Genomic DNA, 22,448 nt, shown 5'->3' with positions numbered 1-22,448 from the left:
TTCAGTTTTGAATTGTGTCATTTGTAAACTATATTTCTATTAGTCTTCCTACTTTTTTTACTGATTCTGATCTTTACCTAATAAGTCTGTAATCTGACTGAATACACAGCTATTTCAGGGATAACTCCCTCTTCAGAAACAAGGATTTTTTGGTCAGTTTTTTTCCCCTAATATTGTTTCATCTTCATTATATCCAGTACCTACAAGCTTTTTTTCTTAAAGAGAGGTTCATGATATGAAAATATGAGGCTTCTATGTAATCTAAAAGTCCATGAGTATTTTGATTCCTTTTTTCCAATAGCATACTTTCTCATATTTCATGATGTTCTTATGTTTTCCCTGCTTTGCATTGAAGTTGCCAAGTATCAGAATATATGTTGATTTAATTTGGAAAGTCATATCAAGTTTGTCAGGGAATTTTTCTAAATTGTCATTTTAATCAGTATTGGTAGAATAAACTGCACTTATTTTCATAGTGTTTTTTCCCAGTCATTTACTGCAATGCAAGTTGATCAGATATCCAGTGAATTCATTTTCTTATTGCCTTTGCCTATGTGATAAAACTTAACTCTTTCATTTTCTTTCTTTGCTTCTCTAAGGACTACCTGTCACCCATCCTTTCATTTAGCTGCAACTTCCTTCTTTCTTCTGGTTTCTTTTATAGAAAGAATACCAAGATTGATATGATTCAGCTTCTCCAGCAGTATGTCCACACAGAATCACAGAATTTTAGAGTTGGAAGGGACCTCAGCATCTATCTAGTCCACAGGTTGGTCATTGGACAGGTAGATCACATTTAGAATAACAGCAGAATTTTTAGATAGTTTAAAAGTTGTGTGATTTCTTAGCACTCTCTGTGCCTTTTCCATGTACTCTGCCACCATCATTGCAGAAGCAGAGGAGGTCGCATAGTATTGAGGGACATTTTGTATTTTCCTTTGTTCCATGGATTGCTGTAGCCCAGAAATTCATCACCAAGTGCCCAGCCTATTGCTGATGTGCCTCTCCATATTTACTGAACTGATTCTTAGAAAATACCCTCAGACCATTGTGAAGGCCTATAATGCCAATGCAATATTCATAGTGCCCACAGTGGCTATGAATATGCTGGTATAGTTGTGAATCACAAAATGTGACAGACTCTCCACATGGAAGACAGAACCAAAACATTTATTCAAATACCAGAAAGCCAAACCCATCATAGCAACCAAGAAGTTGGTACACATAATAAGTGCAGTAAACACCAACATTCCCAAGCCTTCCCTCTGTCATATCTTTAAGACAAAATAGACCCCCTCAAGCAAAAATGCCCCGCTCTGCCTCCCATGCTGCTTGCTCCCAGCTGTTCTGACTCTCTCTCCTGCTCTTTCCAGCTCCACCCTTCCTGTTCAACCCTTTCAGCAAGCTCCTACCCCCATGGGCTCCATTTAATTACATGTGGCCTATTAAGGGGCAGGAAAGATCTTAAAATTCCCATTACTATTAGAAGGCCATACTTGAAACCTTTCCAGAATGGTAGAACCTGCCAGGGATTAATCTTGGCTCTCAATAGAACTTGAGAACCAAGGATCATCTCCACTTTACAAGTAGGTATCAGAATAAGACTTTGGGAAAGGACTGTATGTTAATTTCTTTGAGCATAGATTAAATCACTAAATTATATAAATTAAGGTAAATGATTAGTTTGGGGGAGCAATAGATAATGTTCCATCAAAATTGATTTTATGCAGAATTTCTATGAAATGTTTATTTCTGACTTTGGAACCATATGGAATTCCTTATGGGAGACCCTAGTTAGCTTTTTGTCTTCTGAAGAAAAGCCCCTTCCAATGTAGTATAGCAAAGAAAGGGAAATTTTAATCTTCCCCATCTGAGAATTACCTCTATTATTTTATACCCTACTAATGTCTCAACATGAAGTTGCAGTTGTTGCATTATACATAAACATAATTCTTTGTATGTGGTATTTGGCCTTTTATAAAAATATCAGCTATTTTTAAGGGATTTGTTTTGCTTCGATATCCATTATACTCAGTAAATGAATATTCCACACTTTTGCTAAACACCTGAAGGAACTTTTAAATAATGACTAGGTATCTGAACCACACCATTCCTTTGTTCTTTATAGATAGGTACTCAGTTTGTGGTAGGCTAATAGAGATGGAATCTGACTCACTAAGCTTTTAAGTGCACGTGCAAGTTTTTCTTTTCAGACTGTTCTGAATCTGAATTTTTGGTGAAGTTTTTTTGTAGCTTTCATATTTGTTAGATTGACTTGATTTGAACAAAGCTCTATAGAACTTTTTTTGAAACTTCAATCTAAAACATATACATTTAAAATTAGTATTGAATACATCTTCCTTTAATCAGAAAATAAAAGAAATGTTTACATGTGCCTTGAGTGTATTTCTAACATGTCTTTATGCAAGTTTATTTTTGTAATCATATTTTGACCTATAATATTTGAGGATTTTTTCATTCATATCCAATGTCCTGTCATTAATTTTCTGTGTAGCTTTGGACAAATTTGTTTTCTTGTTTCCACATTTATGTAGAAGGATGAGCCAGGAATAGATAAGAGATTTCTCAGTAAGAAATGTATGTGTGTTAATAATGTCATCAAAAAAAATCATCCTTAAGAAATTAGAGTTGTTGCCCTGATGATGTTGTTTCTATTTCATAACACTCCACATACAGTCAACCTAATACTCTAAATTGCCTAATGTGGTAGGTAATGTAAGTATTGCTATTTCCATCTTACAGAAGTTGAGAAATTGTAGGTCAGTCACACAGTTACTAAGTGGTGAGGCTGGGATGGAATCCAGGTCTTGTTCATTACACTAGAAGCCTAATTAAATGTTTTAGTTTGTTGTTTGCTTGCTGCTGACAGCCATTTGTGTTTTCAGCAGGGCAAACTAAAATTTTTCAGTGTTCATTTGTCGTTATTCTTTTGTTACTAATTTGTTCAGCTTCAATAGGATTCATATGCATGGACCACCATGGGAAAAAAATTCAGTTGGGTATTTGAAGACCTAGGATTTAGTTCTGGCTCTCCCCCAATGTTTGTAACCTTTGGCATATCTTTCACTGCTATTCCATATCAGTAACCTATCTAGTGATTTTCTATCAATTCAAACACAATCCCAAGGAGGTGGCTGTGAACATTATAAAGAGAAGAAAGTATAAATGTAGCATTTTGTTTTGATGAAGGAATCTGAGCACTCTCTCTTTTTATAAATTTGACATAATCTTCAAATTTTTTTTCTGCCATTAAGCCAGATCTTTCTTAAATAAGAGAACTGTGATTCTGCAGATAAAGTTGCTGGTCCAAGATCCTTGCTTCTCAACTTATCTCTTAACAAATCATCCTTAAAGGAGGACTCGGAATTCTGTTTGACTTTTTCCGTAAGAGCCCAGCACATTTTCTGTTTCTGACTTATATGACAACCCCCTCCACCCCGCCAGCAACTCTGCCTATTCTTCAGTGACTTTTCATCCATATCTTCTCAAGTGGAACTTTGGTTTATAATTTCTGTTGACATTACTGTGTGATGTTGCATACTTTTAGCTCTGTTGGACTTTCCCTGTAGTAGATGGGCAAACCCCTTGAGGCTAGTCATTATTCCTTATCTAAATTTTGTATTTCTGCTCTTGGTATCCAATAAACAATCTAATCAGTGTTCATATAATTTTAATGATATCCCAGATTTCTGTTTAAATGAACATCTTGGCTAAGCTTTCACATTTTTAATGAAACTGTCTCACATTGAGTTTTTTTATTTTTATTTTACTTTATTTTTTTTGTCTCAGGGGCATTCTTATTGAAAATTTATTTTGTATCTTTATCCTGAACAAAACTTTTACACTGTTTGTTACAAGGATTTCCTCATATTCTAAAGTTATTTTGTTGTTCAGTTGTTTAAGTCATGTCTGACTGTTTATAACCCCATTTGGGCTTTTCTTGGCAAAAATACTGGACTGTTTTGCGACTTCATTCTCCAGCTTATTTGATAGATGAGGATTTGAGGCAAACAGGGTTAAGTGACTTGCCCAATCACACAGCTAGTGTCTGAGAACAGATTTGAATTCATGAAGATGAGTCTTCCAGACTTTATCCACTGTGCCACCTAGCTGCCCAAGCTATCATTTAGCTTCTTACCTTTTCACCTCATTTCTTTTGTTATCTTTTGCTATCCTTTTCTCATAATCTGTATCTATTTATCACCTGATATAGCTAAGGAAATAAATTTAGCCTGTTCAAGGTAGGATGATTTCTATTATAGCTTGCTTCTGTTTAATAGTCAAAATTGCAGTGTTTGGCATGTTCTAAACCTACATTAAGCTCCAAGACAGGTAGAGTTATTTTTCATAGCCAACAAAACCTTTGGTAAATCCTGCTGATCTATAAAAATACTTTAATGAGAAGAGTTCAACATTTCTTTTGGATACTATAATATGTCATACTAAGGTTTATTCCCCACCAAAACTAATTGTTTCTAAAGCATTCATTAATTAGAAACGGTGCAGTCTAGTTACTGTAGGTATAGGAGACTATTGAAAGCTTCACAAATAAGCTCAATTTTAGTAGCCTTCAACTTTAGTTGCCTTATTCTTTTGTTTTACCATTCTAGTTTATACATAAAATATAGAAAAAAATAATAAATACTCAATGCAACTTCCCTTAAGATAGGCCCTATATCTGTCTCTACCCAACAGAAAATCCATGCCTGAAATGGTCTCCCTAACATTTCACCTCTGGGAATCCCTTACTTCTTTCAGAGGTCAGCTAAAATGCTGCTTCCTTTAAAAGACCCTTCCTGATTCACACCCAGGGACACACATACACATAACTCCTCCAAAAAGATTGTGGGATATTTTTATATTATCCATGTTACATACACACACACGCACACACACCACAATCATATTGTAGCACCCAGGAAACTATAAGCGCCCTCTGGACAGGGATTATCTCAATTTGACATATATTCCCATTGCCTGGCACATAATAGGCATTAATAATAAATGCTGGTTGACTGAATTCAGCCACATCTTAACACATTTATTAACAACAACAAATAGGGTACAGAGCACTGTGCCTAGTGTCTTGGAGAGATATAGAGCTCAGTCATGACATCTTAATGGTAGGGTAGAAGATGATTATACTTTTGCACAATATTATAACTTAATTGTATCAGAATACTTCAAAAATCAGCTAAAAAGTACCTACTTGATTGTGGTAGGAGCTGGGGATACAAAAGCAATAATGAATAAGCCCTAACTTCAGGGAGCTTACAGTTTATCAGAGAAGATAACATAGCCACATGTAAGTATATACAAAATACATACATGGTATTTGGGAGGAACTAGTGGGGAGGGGAGAATAGAAATCAGAAAAGGCTTCATCTAGAAGGTGGTGCTTGAAGTGACTTTTGAAAGAAGTGATTGTGTGAAGTAGAAGAGAGGAGGAAGTAGATTCTGGGCATGGGATAAAATGTAGAGAAACTGGAGGTGAAGAATAATGTATGAAGAACGGTGGTATAACCAGTCTGGCTGAGCAGAATGCTAGAAGGGGTATAATGCATGATAGAATTGGAGCCATATTATGAAGGACTTTCAACAAGAAGTTTATATTCAACCCTAACAGCAATAGGGAGCTAAGTCTCCGATCTTCTGAGACAGTGGCTTCTTCAGAGGTGCACTTTTAGAGAATCACTCGAGCAATTTAGTGCACAGTTTGGTTGGGAAAGGGAAGAGACTTGAGAAATGGAAACCAATTAGGAAAGAGATAGCTGGGTGGCACAGCAAATAGGACACTTGGCCTGGAGTCAGGAAGGCTGAGTTTGAGTTTGACCCCAGACACTTACTAGTTGTGTGACCTTGACAAGTGGTCACTTAACCCCTTCTCTGCCTTAGTTTTCTTAACTATAACACAGCCTGTGGATAATACCACCTGTTTCCCGGGGTTATTTCAAAGATCTCACTAGATAGTATTTGTAAAGTACTTCGCTCAGTGCTTGGCACCTAGTAAGCATTTTATAAATGCTCCCTTCCTTCCTATTGCAATAGTGTAGGTGAGAGGCGATGAGAGAGCTATGTGATGAATTACTGTGTAAAGTGTTAGGGGGAGATTACTGCCAGCTAGCTCAGATACACCCCAAAACTGACTGTGATGTGAACATGAGAGTTATCCTTGTCACAGATTTAGAGCTGCATGAGATCTTTGCAATCAGCAAGAGCCCAGAGCTCTTCACTGTCTGATAAAGCCGATGGGATCCCTTTTCAGAATCATATTGTTAAACGAATAAAAAGGAAGCAAATTATATTTAAATAGTTTTCAAAATATTTTTTAATTCACAAATCCCAGATGAACACTTGATCTAACACAACCTACTCATTTCACAAATAATGAGACACTGATACTTTTTTTATGTCAAGCTGAGAAATTTGTCCTTTATCCTATGGACAATGGGGAATCTTGGTCTGAGTACTGATGTGATTGACTAAATTGTCTAATCTGTCTAAAACCAGTGTTTTAAGAAGATGATTTTGGCACCTATCTAGGGATAGACACTATTGCATCTCTAATGCTGCTTAATATTGCGTTAATTCATATACTGTCAGACACTGTTGTTGTGTTACTTGATCTTTCTAAGGTTTTTCCCTCTTATTCTTTTTTAATCTTTGTTACAACAGATAGCTCCCTAGAGAGGGAAAAAGAGGAAGGGCATATTTCAGAAATGAGGATGATATTAAAACAAAAAATCAATAAAAGATTCTTAAAATAGATTGCAATAGCTTTTTGGCTTCCACATTACACTATTGGACCTGTAGTCAACCAGACAAAACTGCTATCTCCCCATGTCTCATCCATTTTGTACTTATAAATAACATCTATTTCTTTTACCCTTCAGGTATAAAATTTTACATTTATCTGTACTAAATTTCATCTTGCTGCAGTTGCCTCCATGTGATATTCTCCTTGTAGGGGGCGCTGTCGAGGGTTAGCTCTGAGGGGTCTGCCATGGATGCAGATCCAGGCCAAGGACCCCCTTGAGCCTGTTTCCACCTGCTTGGGCCCAGTATCTCAGAACATGGACTCACCACCCCCCGTTCATCTTCCCTCTGTGCAAGGGAGGCTCAGAACATCCTGACCGTTCCTGAAACCCTGGTTGCTTGGGCGATATAGATAAAGTAATGATGCATGAGATAAGTAAGCAGGAAAGTGGCCTAAGGGAATGGCCTCCTAAAGGTTGCAAGCTAGGCGCCTCATGTAATAAACTATGTGAAGTTTCCCATGAGAAGTGTATGATGTAAGTGCTTTAGCTATGGTATATAAACTTGGGCCCCCAGATGCTTATTTGAGATTTGATTGGTGTCTGTGCGATAAATGTATGAATGCTTCAGATTTCCGTCTGGCCCACATCTCAGTTAGTACAGGCAGCACCTCCTCTCCTTTTTTTTGCTTTTGGTTTGTGTCATCTGCAAATTTAATAAAACTTAGACCAAGTGTTCATTAACATAGGCCCAAGCATTGATCCCTGGAGCGCTCCACCGGAGACCTTTTAGGAACCTGACAGCAAACCATGAGTCCCTTTTCTTTGAACCAGAAAGAGCAGTTGGAGAACCTAGGGATTGTTTTGAGTCTGTGTTTGTATGCCTAATGCGAACAGCGCCATTCATGTTCTAGACAATTCATGAATGTTTATTTATTACTGGACTGGAGTTGGTGGTCAGTAGTGCCAGGTACAGCAAAGAGATGAAAGAGGGTAAGGACGCTGTAGGCTGGGGAGACCATCAGTGACCTTGGAGTTTAAAGTGGCAGGGGCAGGAGCCACATTTTAAGGAGCCGAGGAGAGAATAGGAAGTGAGGAAGTAGAGACATTCCGAGTAGAAAACTTTTTAAAGAAGAACAGGGAAGAAATGGAGAGGTAGGTGGCTGATAGAAAAAGAGCAAGAGCCCTTTTTGGACTGGTAAGACCCAAGCTTGCGTAGGAGGAGGAAGTAGAAGGAGGGACATCCTCTGAAGGAATTTTTTTTTTTTCTCTGATTATTTGGTGCTTAGCAAAGTACCTGGCATGTAGTAGGCACTTAATAAATATTAATTGACTGACTGGCACAAATTTCTTACAATTAGCAATTTCAATCAATAAATGTGATTGTTGGGTTTTTAATTCCATTTTTTTATTTTATAAATAAAAAAGTACTGGAACTCTAAAAAATCCTGGAATAGATTATGTAGATAAAGCATGGAAATTAAGTTTCAGGAGATTATTTGGCAAAGTGCACATCTTTAAAGCAGTTAATTTGACTTAGTTTCAAGCCATCCTAGAGTAGATGTTTGGTTCTTTTTGCTTGCCTATAAAAAGTATACAGATAGTAATATATAATACGTTGCTGTTTTTGAATAATACAGAAAACAGACATCAAATAAGATTTAAATAACCAGTAAAACTGAATACTTTATGAATTATATAAAACAAAAAATGATTAAACAATTTAAGAGAGAAAAGATGGCTACTCCAAAAAAGTAGAATTATAAACAGGTGAATATTTAATAGCAATTTTACTTTTTCCCACTATTTAGATGAGGGCAGCAATTTAAGAAACTTTAAATGCAGAAACACTGAGACCAAGATGTATTTCTCTGTTAAACTTCCCTCAAATAGATAATCCTATTTGAATACAAGAGGATTGTTCAAAGGGGAGGGATAGAAGATTTCATAGTTTTCACAGAAAATAGAAATCATAGGATTTAAATTTCAATCTCGAAAGGACCTTGAGGATTATTCAATTCAGCACTATCATTTTAAAGATTAGGAAACTGCATTTTTAAAAATATGTAAAGTGGTCGACATTAAAAAATATCTCAAACTAAATATAGTAAGATACAACTTAAGAGCCAGCCAAGATAACAGTGAATTGAACATCTAAGACCTAGGTTCTGGATCTGGCTCTGTCACTAGTTAGCTTTGTGATCACAGCATTTATATCTCTGGACCTCAGTTTCTCCATCTATAAAATAAGAGAATTTAACTAATATGATCTCCTTTCTCTAAGTTTTGTGATTCTGTAAAATGATTATAAGCTAGTTATAAGACTAGCTCACATTCACATGGTGCTTCCTGACAACCTGGTACATTAAATAGTTCATAGAATCATCATCCCCAGCTTACTGATACTGAGGGACAAAAAGGTTGCCTGACAAGCAGAGTCAGAATTTGAGTCCAAGTCACTTGACCCAATGTATATAGGACCCTTTTGCCTATTCTGCTGAATTTAAAGAGCTATAAGCTTAATCCTAAAAAACCAAGTCACAAAAACATCTTCAGCTGACTTTATCCATCTGAATGGTTCAAATTGCTTAAAAAAAAATTTTTGCTGAAAGTTATTTAACAGTATGTTGTAATTCCTCTAATAGTGTGCTATATTAGAATATTATCTCTCTGTCTTCTGAATATACTAATTTCATGCTGAGGTTTTTCAATCATATCTGTTATTCTTGTAGCCTATTGTGAAATAATTCCAGATACAGTACCATATTAGGCCATGTTAACTTTACTAAACAGTTCATTTTCTTAAACCAAGACATTTCATGGTATTATACATTTAAATTTTAAGTCTTATGTAAATTTTCCATTTACTTCCAACTGTTTTCCTTTTATATATAGAATTTATATTATTATTATATAGACATAAAAATTTATTAAAGCTTTCTGCTTTAAGAACTTAAAATCTTCTAGTTAAATCACATAACTTCTATATTAAAGTCTTCTTCCTGGAATGTAAACCAAAAAAATTGAAACTTGGCCTAAAGTAGCTAACATTTATAACAGTAGGAAAAACATTTGGTATTTTTTGAAATCACAAGAGTTCCTCATTTGGTAAAGAATCATACACAGACAATATATTTTTTTGATAACTGTGAATTTGACAAATTCAACAAGCGACCCTAATTTGGTCAGCATTTTTCTTTTTAAAAATGATTATATCAATGGTAGGAAGCTTATTAGGCTGATAACATTAGAGCACTATTGAAATATTGAACATCATCATTATTAATTGACTACTGAATCTCTTTATTTTGTATTTTAAAAATTAGCATTCTACCTGGATTGTACCTCAAAAACATACTTATTCACAGTTGTTACTGTCTGAATAACAGCTCTGCTAAAATTGTATTTATAATAATTTCAGCTTTCTTAATACATAATGAAAAATAGAAAGATAATTAAGTTAATAAGAGGTTAATATAAAAATAAACTGTTCTTTGGACTAAAAATACAAAAATTAAACCTAAAATCAAATGACTGTTGAGTCTAGAGTGATAAATGACAAGTGCTGTTTATCTTTTTAATCTACAAACATTGATCCTAATGTCTTGTTCATTTGTACATGTGCACACACTCAGAAAGATTCATGAATAAATATAATCTTAGCATCATAGATCTGAAGCTAAAAGGGACCTCAAAGCCTATATGATTGCTGTTAATTACATTAGCTCTTTGCATTTCACTAAATATTTTCTCTGGAACCTAATAAATCTCAAAGAATTCTTAGCCTTGGGTCCTTCAACTTATTTTTAATATTTTGCTCATGTAGTTCAGTATAATTAAGTTTCCTTTGTGATCCTATGTGTTTTTACATTTAAAACATTCAGAAAAGTTCAGAACACACAAAAAGGTTCAAAGATAAAACAACACAATTAAAAGTTAATATTCATATATGTTGGATGAAATGAATAGAGTTATCGAATTGTCAAAGGTCTGTACCAGATTTTCAGAAAAAGAAGATTCCCCAACCAATCATTAGCTTTCCTTTTCTTTCATACTTATCTATGCTTGGTCAGTTATTGTCTTGCAACAACCTAAAGTAATAGGTCATAGTGTTATTAGAATGAGATCCTTGAAAGCAAATTTACTTTTTCTAAAAGTTATTTTCCTTCTGTTTTAATTTGTTTATGATTAAATTATTGGTCATTGGACATTCAGACCCTTCCACCGTGCTTACTGGCTTCCTTATCATGGTCCAGTCACTTATCCTTGTCAAATTGTTGTAAAGATCTAATGAAATGAGGTAACTTGAAAAGTTACTTTTTTCAAAACTTGAAAGCACTATATGTAAATTCAGGTAAGTTGGGGAGTCATTCATTTTATTATCGAAGTAACAGGAATTGATAAGATATCTCAGAGAGAAAGAGTTTAAAAAGAAAAGCACCTGCTGTGTCATTCACTGAGCCCTGTTCATTCCAGAGGGTTAGCCATCGATCAATAAACAAGCCTATAATATGCTAGGCACTGTGCAAAAAATAAAGCAATCCCTGCTCTCAGAAGCTTTCATGCTAATAAAGGTATCTGTAGGAAAGTTAACCTTGAAAAGGGGGGTAGGATCCCCTCGGAATGAAACAAGCTAATGTAGACACAGACTTAGAGGTGAAATGGGAAACTAGGAAAACTCATGACTAACACTAAATCTTAGTAAATGACAATAAAATCAACTGTTTATATTAATATTTTACAATTTCAAAGTACCTTGATGTGAATCTTTATCTTAACAATTCTGTGAAATTGTTAAAGGTATTATTTCCATTTTATAAAAGAGGAAATTTAGGCCTAAAAAGTAAATTTATTTGCCTGAGCTCATCCCAGCAGTCAGAGAGTCAGATCTTTTAGTACCTTGCCCGGTGTTCTGTCTGTACTGTTATTGTCTCTTCAGTAAAGTTGGACTCAAAGTCTTGAGCTGAGAAGAAGAGATGTGTAGGAAATGGAGACTTAATAAGAATAAAGACAGTTTAAAATAATCTTTTGTGGAATGATGTGTTAGGAAATCATTAAAAGAAAAGTACAGAGAATCCTGGTTGAAGTTACAGAACGCGAATAGAATGGACTGTCATCATAACTAGTTATGTGACTATTTCCAGCAGTTCTCTGTGTCCTGAGAGTGAGGACTAGAAAAAGAAGATAGTGGAAGTCATTCAGAATTGACAGCGGTACCTTCAACTATAAAGATTTGGGGGCAGGGGGAGCCCTTGCATGTTATATACCAAGTTGAATTTGCATTGCTATTCAAAATAGACAAGTCTCTATCTGTTGTTCTTTGTTTTTATTTTTTGGGGTCAGACCTAAAATTTCACCGGTGTTGGATGTGCCTAATGAGGATCTTCTACCAGAACAGATTAGCACCTTCTCTGCAACTTTTAGTCCTAAAGGAGGGTGAGGGTGGCCCTGACAAATTTTGTAACATGAACTCAGATCTTCCTGGCTCTGACAACAGCTTTCTATATCACACCTACTGCAAAATATGTTACAGTAATAAAAATAGTGAAATCATAATGAGGATTAAGGTACTTTTTTCTGCCTTTGTGATATACATTCTTGTACTGTAAACCATAAAACTCTTACCCTGTACATCTCTAATGGTGATTGGGTAACTCACTCACCTTCATTGATGAATGTTATTGGAGGTATCTTGAAAGGACTTTTGGTGGGAGAAGTTGCAGGATCAGGTGGTGGCCTTAGATCTCTGGGATAGCTTGGGTCTCTCTGTATCTCATTACCTCCCAACAAACCAGGAGTATACTGTTGGCTGTGAGGAATATGCTGCGGCACCACCTGAACAAGAGGAGGAGATACGTGGGTGTCCTGTCTGGAAAATATCCGCAGGCACTGCTCCTCCAACAAAGTGATCATCACCGATTGATTATTTACAAGATCAGTCAGAGAAGCATATTTCACCTCTAGCTCCCTGTACCTTGTTGCCATCTTCAACATTTCTGTTGTGATATTGAGGATTTTGTTTTCCAGTTGGGAAAGCTCAAGTGAATTATCCCTCTTACGAATAATCTCATGCAAGAGTTGCATATACAGTTGAGTGACCCGGGAGTTCATGTTACGGCTTTCTTTTCTCAGCAGCTTTACCTCATTCACAATATTTCCATCTACGTCTACCACCAATTGCAAGATATCTATCTCCCGCTTCTGCTTGGAGAGTACATCCTTCAGGTTCTCTATGTCCATCCTCGTGATCATGTCTTTTATGTTGCCTGCATCTTGCCCTTTGGTGTTGACACAAATTGGCCCTGTTATTTTTTGTTCAGGTACCAGGAATGTATAACCACATTTCTTTCCTTCCTCTCTACCATCTGCCGCACGAGGGTACCTCCGCTGGGTTATTTTTTTGGTTTTGAACTGTCCTCCTGTGCATTGTCCAGTGGGTGTTAATAAGAAGAATAGTACACCTAGAGTCCAGATAAAAGCCTTCATTTTGAAATGAGGTTGTGTAGTAGTGATGTCTTTTGAAAAACTAATCAACGAGGGGGGGAAAAAAGTAAAAATAATTAATATTAATCCATTTTAAGGTCTGTAATATAAAAAAAATACGCTAGGGAGAAAATGAATTTTATTGATAAGAAAAATATAACTACAACTCTTATCTTCCTAGCCAAAATTACCTTGGCTTGGCTTTTTAAACTTCCCTAAAAGCAATATTAATTGGTAATTTTTCTTACAAAACAGGTTTTAAGAGTAGCTCTACCAGCTCATTACCTTTGAAAAAGCTATTCTGACAAATTTTTCAGCTTAACACTATGAAATGATGCCCAATTTTTCTTAGATGTGGTATAATTAAAGCATTGTTAAAAATGGAAACCTTTCTAACACTAAACTGTCAACTAAATAAGTCAGTCTTTGTGGTTGTGTCATTTAGTTAGCTTTTATTTTAGTATTTGCCTGATATCTTACTGTTATTATTCACCTTTTGCTTTAGCCTAGTACTTGTGGTCCTTTGAAAACCGTATGAACTGTTATTTATTAAGAAGACTAACAAATAATAAATTAAAGAGGCTTATGAGGATATTTTCAAAATCTAAGACAGCATGAATTTTTGAGTATGTCTTTTCTAATGAAAGGAAGGAGAAATGCAACTTAACTTGCTTTTTTGCTGTACAATTATTTTTATAAGACATCATATTCCCTCAGCTATCATGATATAAGAAGGTATTAGCACAGTAATGTGGAATTCTACTGTTCTGTCCAGCAGAATTCTTAGACTTTTCCCCCTTTCCTTTGGCAGGCAGGGGATCTGTGATTTTACTGGTAGAGGAGCTGTGTGACCTAAGCACATCACAAACCTGCTGCACCACAATAGGTTCTATTTATAAATTGCTGGGACAAAGTTTTTACACCTTCTGCTGATGGGTTATTCTCAATCATCTAGCATGGGTTATTTTCATATAATATCAAAAACTAGAAAGTATGTTTTTTAAAAACATCTGATAATCACAAATTTCTGTAAAATGTAGAAAACAAAACAAGATACGGCATACAGTCATAACTGGTTTATTTTTTTAGCAATATCATAACCTCCATTAAAGTCTTCCTTCTATGTTGCAATGTGGCCTGGAAGTGAAAGGGTTCTAAAAGGCAGTCATAGAAGAACATAGCTCTAGAAGATCTGTCTTGGAAAGATTATCAATAAACCCAGCCACGGACCATAGGAAAGAGAGAAAGCATGAGGAGAATCCTAGACTTAGGCAATCTAAAAATCTGGGACTGGAAATCAAACTGCTGTTTGGTGACTAGAAAAAAAAATTGGAGCTAGTGTCACAAGAAGGTCTTCATGCTCAGTAATGTCCTTCTACCCTAGAACCAAGGAACCCTGAGAAATGTCCCATTTTCCTTTAAACCATACTAGCGTTTTTCATCTGTTAACCTGAATAGATAAAATTTGAGAAATGTCTTTTACTTTTGTTTCTTTCCCTTCAGCTAATGTTCAACTCCAAAAAGCTTAATTTCCATTTTCATTTACATGCATACACATATATACACATATATGCATATGTATTTATGCATAATGTGTGTGTGTGTTTGACCAGAAACTTTACTTGTCTTTACTTGTTGTTGGTTAAAATACTACAATCTTCAAACTATTCCTAAGTGTGCCTGGATATCGGTATTTCTATCACTGTATTACATATACACCTGTAAACCTTCAGCAACAACCAAAACCTATCACTGTGCCTTCTTTCTTTACCTGTATCCTCAAGGAACTGCTGCAATAGAGGAACTTTTCCTCCTCTATTAGCTCTACTCACACATAACAGGAAAGCAGAATGCATACTTGTCATCTGTCTATTCTTAGTGGTTATTGCCGGTCTTTCCCATTGTGAAAGGTTGACATTGAATGTTTTTATTGTTTGGGCCAAGTAGATCTTACACTTAGCAGATGTAATCGCCAGCACTGAGAGATTCAATATGTTAAAACTCCAGAGGACTCTCAAAGCTTTCTTCCTAGTTAATATTTCTCTTCTTTGTTCTTTCACTGTCAAGAAGGAATATCAAGTCATTCTTGTAAGTAAAGTTTTGTTTTCTTTCTTCTTGTCTGATGATTCTGTATTTTGAAGTAACAAATTGTTTGGAGGGGAAGAAGCTAAAGCAAACAGTGGCAAATCCAATACTTTTTTTAGGAGTCTCTCTTCCATAAGTTTTACATAGCTAAATAGGCAAAGATGTTGCAAACTCTCTCCCACTTTAAAAATAGTTAGAACACAAAACACCTAAAAATAGGCATGAAGATCATAGATTTCAGAGTTGAAGGCACCTCCAAGGCAGTGGGCACACACTTCCCCCAGAAGGCTGACCTGCCCAGAGTCGCACAGTAAACCCCACAGGCAAGAGAATAAAAACGGTCCTAGCTTAAGTTTCTTGTGATCCAGACAATTTTTTTCTATTTCTCCAGAGATAGTAATAGGAGTTAACACAGTGAGAGAGTACTATAAAGTTGAATTAAGTTTTCATAAGAAGATAATATTGAAAAGAAACAAAAATTATATATTTAAAAATTAATACTCATTACTGAAACAAAATGAAAAGGCCTTGACTTTACCATTGGGATTTTAAACTTTCATTTTTTTTTTCTGGTATTGGCAAAGTATTTGTTACAGCTTTGTTGACTTTTTTGTCTCTCTTATTAAAGTGTCCTCTCATTGACTGAAAACTTGAAATAAATATGGATGTGAATATTTTTTTCAAGGTTAAAAAATTGTTTTCACATATATGGTCTCATTTGGTCCAGTGAAATGAGTAGTTACAACTCTTATCCCTACTTTGCAGTGAGGAACGTAAAGATCATTGAGGTTATTACTTGGTCACACAGCTAGTAAGTACAGGACATAGGCCCAAAGTCTTCTGGCTCCTTGGACAGTCTCTTTCCAAAATACCATACTACCTTTCTTGTTAGTTAATATCAGGTTATTTTTTTTGTTTGGTTGGGTTTTTTTTTTAAATAAGCAACATTTTGTGAAAATTATTATTGCAAATCTATAAGAAATTTGAAGAGAAACTTCTCATTTACATTTAAGTCCATGTTACTGAACACCTGGTCATGGATTGCCAGTACAGATCTCACTCAGTACAGCAAACCAAAATGTAAATAAGCAGCATCTCAGTTGACTATATAGAAGAAATGTTTTAGCGTATTTAATTTGTTCAATGTCATAACCTGCTAATTCCATCACACTAACAACATGAAAACTTTCTTTTGGATCCCAGAGTGAATCTGTCTACTAAGAAAAACAAGGAACTATTGCTAAACTGCTCTAAACTATTTGCTTAGTTATTCAGAATAACATTTTATAAGCATCCTCTTGCTTAGATATCTAGTCTGTAACCTCTGACATGAGTTTTATAGACTACTAAAATTATTTCCACCTAAAACTCTAGTTGTGCCTCTGCAGTATATATTTTAATAGAATTTTCAGCAATGTCAGATAGCTTATTTATGTTAATATAAAACCAAATAACATCCCAAATATGTTTGTATTATTATGCAATAGGTTCATTATGGCCAATATAGGGTCTAAATGATGTGAAAAATCTCTTGAGCCACCACACAAATCAAAGAGAGGATTGGAGACCTGTTGTAAGAGTAACCAACTTCTTTTAAGGGAGAGAAAATTCTTAATTTCTTTGTAGATTTCAGTTAAAAGTATAGTTTGTTTTACCTGCCCAAGTCTAAATTGAGATTTCTTTTTCCTCTAAAAAGTAATGACCTCACTGACACCTAAAGCAGAACAGGGAACCACATTTTTTATGTTAATGGACTAGTTACATCATTTACTTTTGAAAGGAAAAAAATAGATCTCTTAAGTTCTAAATTCAGGTCTTGACAGGTAAAGATCTGGTTTAAAAATACATCTACTGTTAAATTTCCTAAAAACATTCCCTCATTTAATATTTTTCCACATATGTTCAATATTAAAAGTCAAGGACCTATAAATCTATGTTACCTCATAAATTTTTTTTTGTATATGTTAAAATTTTCCTAAGCCCCAGGAGAATGTTATAAATTAGTTACAATATACTTAACTTTAAATCCACATCTGTACATGGTTGTTTTGTTTTTAAAAAACAATTCCGTCCATGCATTGGGCTAATTTTATTGGTGATATTTGTCTGCTGATTTACAACACTGCTGGTTGGTGTGGAGAGGAAATACAAGGCAGAACTGACTTCCTTTTAGATGGTAAACTTGAGAGCAATCTGAATGATGACCAAGTACAAGAGCTAGGACCACTTTGCAGTTGGGGAAGTTTAAGTGAGTTAAAATCATTTTCCTGGCCTTAAAATCTGTTAGAATAAGTAAAGAAAGATGTTCTATCAGATGAGGTTAATTACGCTGAATTAATGATTAGAGGTGTCTAAGCAAATGATGTGCACTTAACCTGTCAGAGACAGGTTTTACAATTAACTCCAGCATTTATTGAGTGCCTACAAGACACTGTGCTTAGATGTTTGACTTACCGAGACCAGGATTGTCTCTGACCCCCAGGGGAGGAATTGTTTGGTAGAGGGAAGGGAGAGAATGGGGACACATGCTTATAATGTAAATTAGAATGTATATACATAAGTCATTTTACATAGTGTTATGTGAGATCACTTCTAGGTGGGGAAGATCAGGGAAGGCTTCTTGGAGGAGATGTCAGCTTGGCTGAGTGTCAACAGATGGAAAAGATTTGGATTTCAACAGGAAGAACATTCCAGGCATAGGGATCAGTGTGAGTGGAGAGGTGGAGACATGAAAAGGCAAGACTTATTCTGAGAATAATAAATCCTGTTTAACTGCATTTCAGTGCATAAAGTGAAGTGTTTTGAAATAAAATGGAAAAGATAAATTGGAACCAGATTATCATAATCCAAGGCTATCAGGCTAAGGAGTTTGGACTTTCTTCATTAGACAGTGGGGAACCATTGAAGGTTTTCAAACAGGAGAGTTGTGATCAGAAATGTGTTAGAAAGATTTCTCCACTAGTCTTGTATGGATTGAATTGGGATGGGGAAATTGGAGACAAGACCAATTAGGAAACTTGTGTAATAATCCTAAAATAATAAGACCTTGAACTAGGGGAATGACAATGAAAACAAAAAGGCTGCAACTTTATGTAGGTGGAATTTACTGGAGATAGCAATTGTTTGGTTGCAAATAAGCAGGAAAGAAATTAGATGATGTTGAAGTTTCCTGTCTGAGTGACTGAGATAATGTAGCCTTTGACACAAATAGGAGAGTTAGCATAAGTGGCAGGTTTGGGAAGGAGAAATATAGTTTATTTTCCAATACAAAATTAGCTAAAAATATTGCTGTAGATATAAACTAATCTTAACGATGCGCTCATTTTAGTGACTACAAACTGATGAAGTTCATGCTATTTCAAATCCAGTAAATGAGAAGCTCAATCAGTTGGTAGTCTGTAGTTAAGTTCCTTGCAGTTCGATCAATAAATTTCAGTTCATTATATGAATTACATGAAAGCTAAGTTTTAAAATTTTAGTTATTAGGATGATTTTATTAGTTTACAATTGAGAGTTTGGGAGCTCATAAAATTAAACATACCTAAATTTCTGTAAAATGATAGCTCACTACTGACTGATAAAAAGCAAATGCATAAAACTTAGCATCATTCCATCATTTCTTTTTTTTAAATGGTTAAACACAAATGGAAAATGTATTGAAGGCAACCCAAGAGTACATTGAGGAACCTTTGATGTGTGTAGTAAGGAGAAAACTATGTGCCCAACCTGTAATCTCCCAACGTGCCCGCCTGTCCGAGGGTGCCTTTTCTTTTAGTAGACAGGAGACTAGGAAACAAAAATGATTTGAATCATCTACTTGCTCCCCCTTCCCCTCCCTCTCTCCTTGCCTCCCTCTCTCTCTCTCCCCCCCCTCCCTCTTCCTCCTCTCTCTCTACTTCTTCCTCTCTTCTCTCCCTCCCTCCTTTTCTATATCCTAATGTCTTTATGCTTTTTAATGGCAATTCCAGCTGTAGTGGTTTCAGCTTGTAACTTATGTGAAACTCATCTCAAGACAGTTGTTACTGTTGAAATTTCCAAGACCATTTAAACTATACTGGCATTTTCCCTAGTTTTGATTTCCTAAAGATAAATTGTTTTCTCCCTTTTGATTTACCTAGAAAATCTTGTCATATTAAGTCATACCACAGTTTTGAGGTGCACCATCTATGAAATATTTAATCAGTTTTATCTTTTGTCTATTGGTTTATTCTTCCTTGATCATTTTCTTAATTTGTCACCTTGCTGTTTGGTAGATACACTTTGTTGAATCACTATTTGCTAGGCACATATAGAAAAAAACCTTTAGCACACACAGGCCTCCTGAATAAAAGATTATAACAATTGTTTTGCTTTTCTGAATACGTATCAGCTCATTTTTCATCAGACTACAGACTTTAATTTTAACCAAATGTATTTAATCTGAAACCAGTTAAGATTATTTTCAAACTTGTTGTTAACACAAAGGTTTTATTCTGACTTCTAAATCTTCCATCTTTCATAGAAATTTTCATTCTCAGTAGGTAACAAAAATCAAGTTTGGTTGTTTCAATGATGAAACAATAAGAATTGCTTGAACAGCATGTAATATGTCATTCTCGACTGTTTCACTGATCCCTTATATAAGATTAAATAAATCATGGACTGTTCTGTTCCTACATTTGTTGTTGTTTTAATTTTGGCATTCTATGAAAACGAAAAATAATTATACTGAAAATAATATGTACTCATTAAACCAAACATGTATATCAACATGCAAACTAGTTATTTCTTAACCAATGAAAATAGGGGGGGAAAGTACCTTAGTGTTTGCTGAGTAGAGTGAATCCAGAGACAAATTTGCTGCCTTTATATCTTGCTTTAAATTATGAATTGTCCATGTAGGCATTTGTTCATCTGTGACTGTAGTAGCAACTGCATTTTTTTATTTGAACTGTTAGATCCAGCATTCATTAAAGAGCTTCTCCCTCTAGCTTTACAGAGATTAATTGAATTAGAAAACCAACCTATATAATTTTAGATAGCGCAGAGTAAATTTCCATGTGTGGGATGTCTTTTTATTCCAGCAGAGAAAGTATTGTGGCGTTCCTGTGTCTGCTTCATGCAAAAATGCAGTAGTAACCAGCTGCAGCTGACCCAGATTGTGTGTGTATAGTACCCTTGGCTAGTGTTCCTTTCCAGTTTCTTTTTCTCTTGCTCTCCCAGCTTTGGAAGTTCAGCCCACATATTACATCACCAAGAAGTTGCTGGAGAGTAGGGGAAAAAAACCTCCTCCTTAGGATTTCCTCCCAATGGCCTTAAAAATAAAGAGTGTAAGGGGAGGAGGGGGCAGGGGATCGAGACAGTAGGAGGCTGAAAAAGCTATGAACAAGGGGAGATTGTGTGCAGGTTGAAGGAAGGGCACCATCTGGAAACAGACTGGAATAGTTCAGTGGGCAATTACAAAACAAACATTCTAGTCCTCCAGCTAAACATGTCTTTTTAATGGAGCCCTGAAACAAATGTTACAATACTCAACTCCATTTGGAAGAAAGATTGTTTCTAACTGATAAACTTGCCTTTTTTGTTAACTAAGAATGAAGCCCAGACACTGACAGGCAGCCCAGAAAGAGTCAATGGTTTATAATATTTGCTTAATAGGTTGATAGCCCAGCACTTAATAAACTTATTAAGAACTTTAATGTTTTTGTAATATTAATGCATCTGTATAGTATTGCTTAAGATTAGATTAGATTAGTTATCATAATCTATACATAAATGAAATTCTTTCAGAAACCCAATACTCTTTTGAATATGAACTTCATTGCTTGACTTAAAAACTAATCTGTATACTTTACTTTCCCATGTGAACTTTCTGCTTTAGTTTAGCCAGTCACACTATGAAGAAGCAATAGGGCCTCCATTTTTTTGTTGGTAATATTAGGGCTTGGATAGTGAAAATGATTCTGTTTTCACTATCACTAAAAGGAAGCTAAGGTCTTGAATAACTGGAAAAACAACAATAATAATGGTCCCTGGGTGTGTGGGGACCAGATAATGAGTCATCCCTTCCTTTTTACTACAGAGAGGCCTGGGTATTGTCAAAACAGGGTCATCAAATTCATGGGGTTCTTTTGCTTGTTATTACTTCACTTTTTCTTTGTTATAAGGTAGAGAAGAATATCTCCAGAAATGACTGATTTTTTTTAAAGGCATTTAGGATTAGGGTTAAGGTTAGATATCAATACAATGGGTACCTTTTTTTTTTTTTTAATTCTGCAGTTATTCATTAAAATCTTCAATCCCATCTTCCACACTTCCTGGATCTTTGTACCTTTTTCATACCCTTTTCCCTACTCCTTCCTCTTACTAGCTTTGTGACTGTGAACAAATCATTTAACTTCAGGGTTCATTTCCATCATCTAGAAAATGGAAATGATGGCATTATTTGATTCACAGGGTTTTAGTAGCAATAATAATAGTAGCAAACATTTACATAGCTCTTTTTTTTTTTGGAGGGGCAATTGGAGTTAAGTGACTTGCTCAAGGTCACATGGGTAGTGTTAAGTGTCTGGGGCCAGATATGAACTCAGTCCTCCTGATTCCAGGGCTAGTGGGTGCTCTATTCACTGTGCCACCTAGCCGCCCCCACATTTATATAGCTCTTGAAGCTTTGCAGAGCACCTCACGTGTATTATCTCATTTAATTCTCACAACAACCTTATGAAGTAGAAACTACTGTTAATTATCTCTAATTTACAGATGAGGAAACTAAGACTGAGAGAGCTTAAATGATTTACCCAGTATTACACAGCTAGTAAATATCTGAGGCAAGATTTGAACTCAGATCTCCCTGACTCCATATCCAATACAGAGTAAATGGCATATTGCTATTTAAATATCACCTTTCTACTGATCCAAGTAAGACTTGTAATCCAAACATACTCTTTTAATCAGATTCAACTCAAAGATTTATCCTGTACCTCTCAGCCCACCAAACACACCTCTTTTTTCCACATATATAATTTATACCTATCCTTCAGAACTCAGTTTAAGCCACATGGAATATCCCATAACTGTTTTTCCCCTTTTATGAACACCTGTATAATGCTGCCTATTCTATTCATT

General features: G+C 35.3%; 2 protein-coding genes across 10 annotated transcripts in view; one reads left to right on the top strand and one right to left on the bottom strand.

Moving 5' to 3' along the window:
* Nucleotides 1-20,637, bottom strand: part of ANGPTL1 (angiopoietin like 1) — a 59,760-nt gene extending 39,123 nt beyond the window's left edge. For 2 of the 5 annotated variants that reach the window (XR_011163879.1, XM_069065484.1), the window contains exons 1-2: nt 20,143-20,637; nt 12,440-13,302 (exon numbers count right to left, since the gene is read on the bottom strand). Coding sequence is in view for 4 of the 5 variants with exons in the window: in XM_069065484.1 (XP_068921585.1) it covers nt 12,440-13,262 (823 nt within the window). In the remaining variant the exon portion in view is untranslated. Of the gene's footprint in view, nt 1-12,439; nt 13,303-19,070; nt 19,131-20,142 lie in introns of all 5 variants that reach the window. The other 3 variants (XM_069065482.1, XM_069065483.1, XM_069065481.1) reach the window with 3 other exon arrangements.
* RALGPS2 (Ral GEF with PH domain and SH3 binding motif 2) overlaps nt 1-22,448 on the top strand; it is a 257,390-nt gene that overhangs the window by 161,076 nt on the left and 73,866 nt on the right. The window lies entirely within an intron of this gene.

This window comes from Petaurus breviceps, unplaced genomic scaffold (assembly GCF_028583685.1).
Source record: "Petaurus breviceps papuanus isolate PSGF00001 unplaced genomic scaffold, PetGlider_PUasm1.0 90692, whole genome shotgun sequence".
Classification (NCBI taxonomy): domain Eukaryota; kingdom Metazoa; phylum Chordata; class Mammalia; order Diprotodontia; family Petauridae; genus Petaurus; species Petaurus breviceps.
The sequence above is the reverse complement of the archived record's forward strand: the minus strand, read 5'-3'. Positions and strand labels throughout refer to the sequence as shown.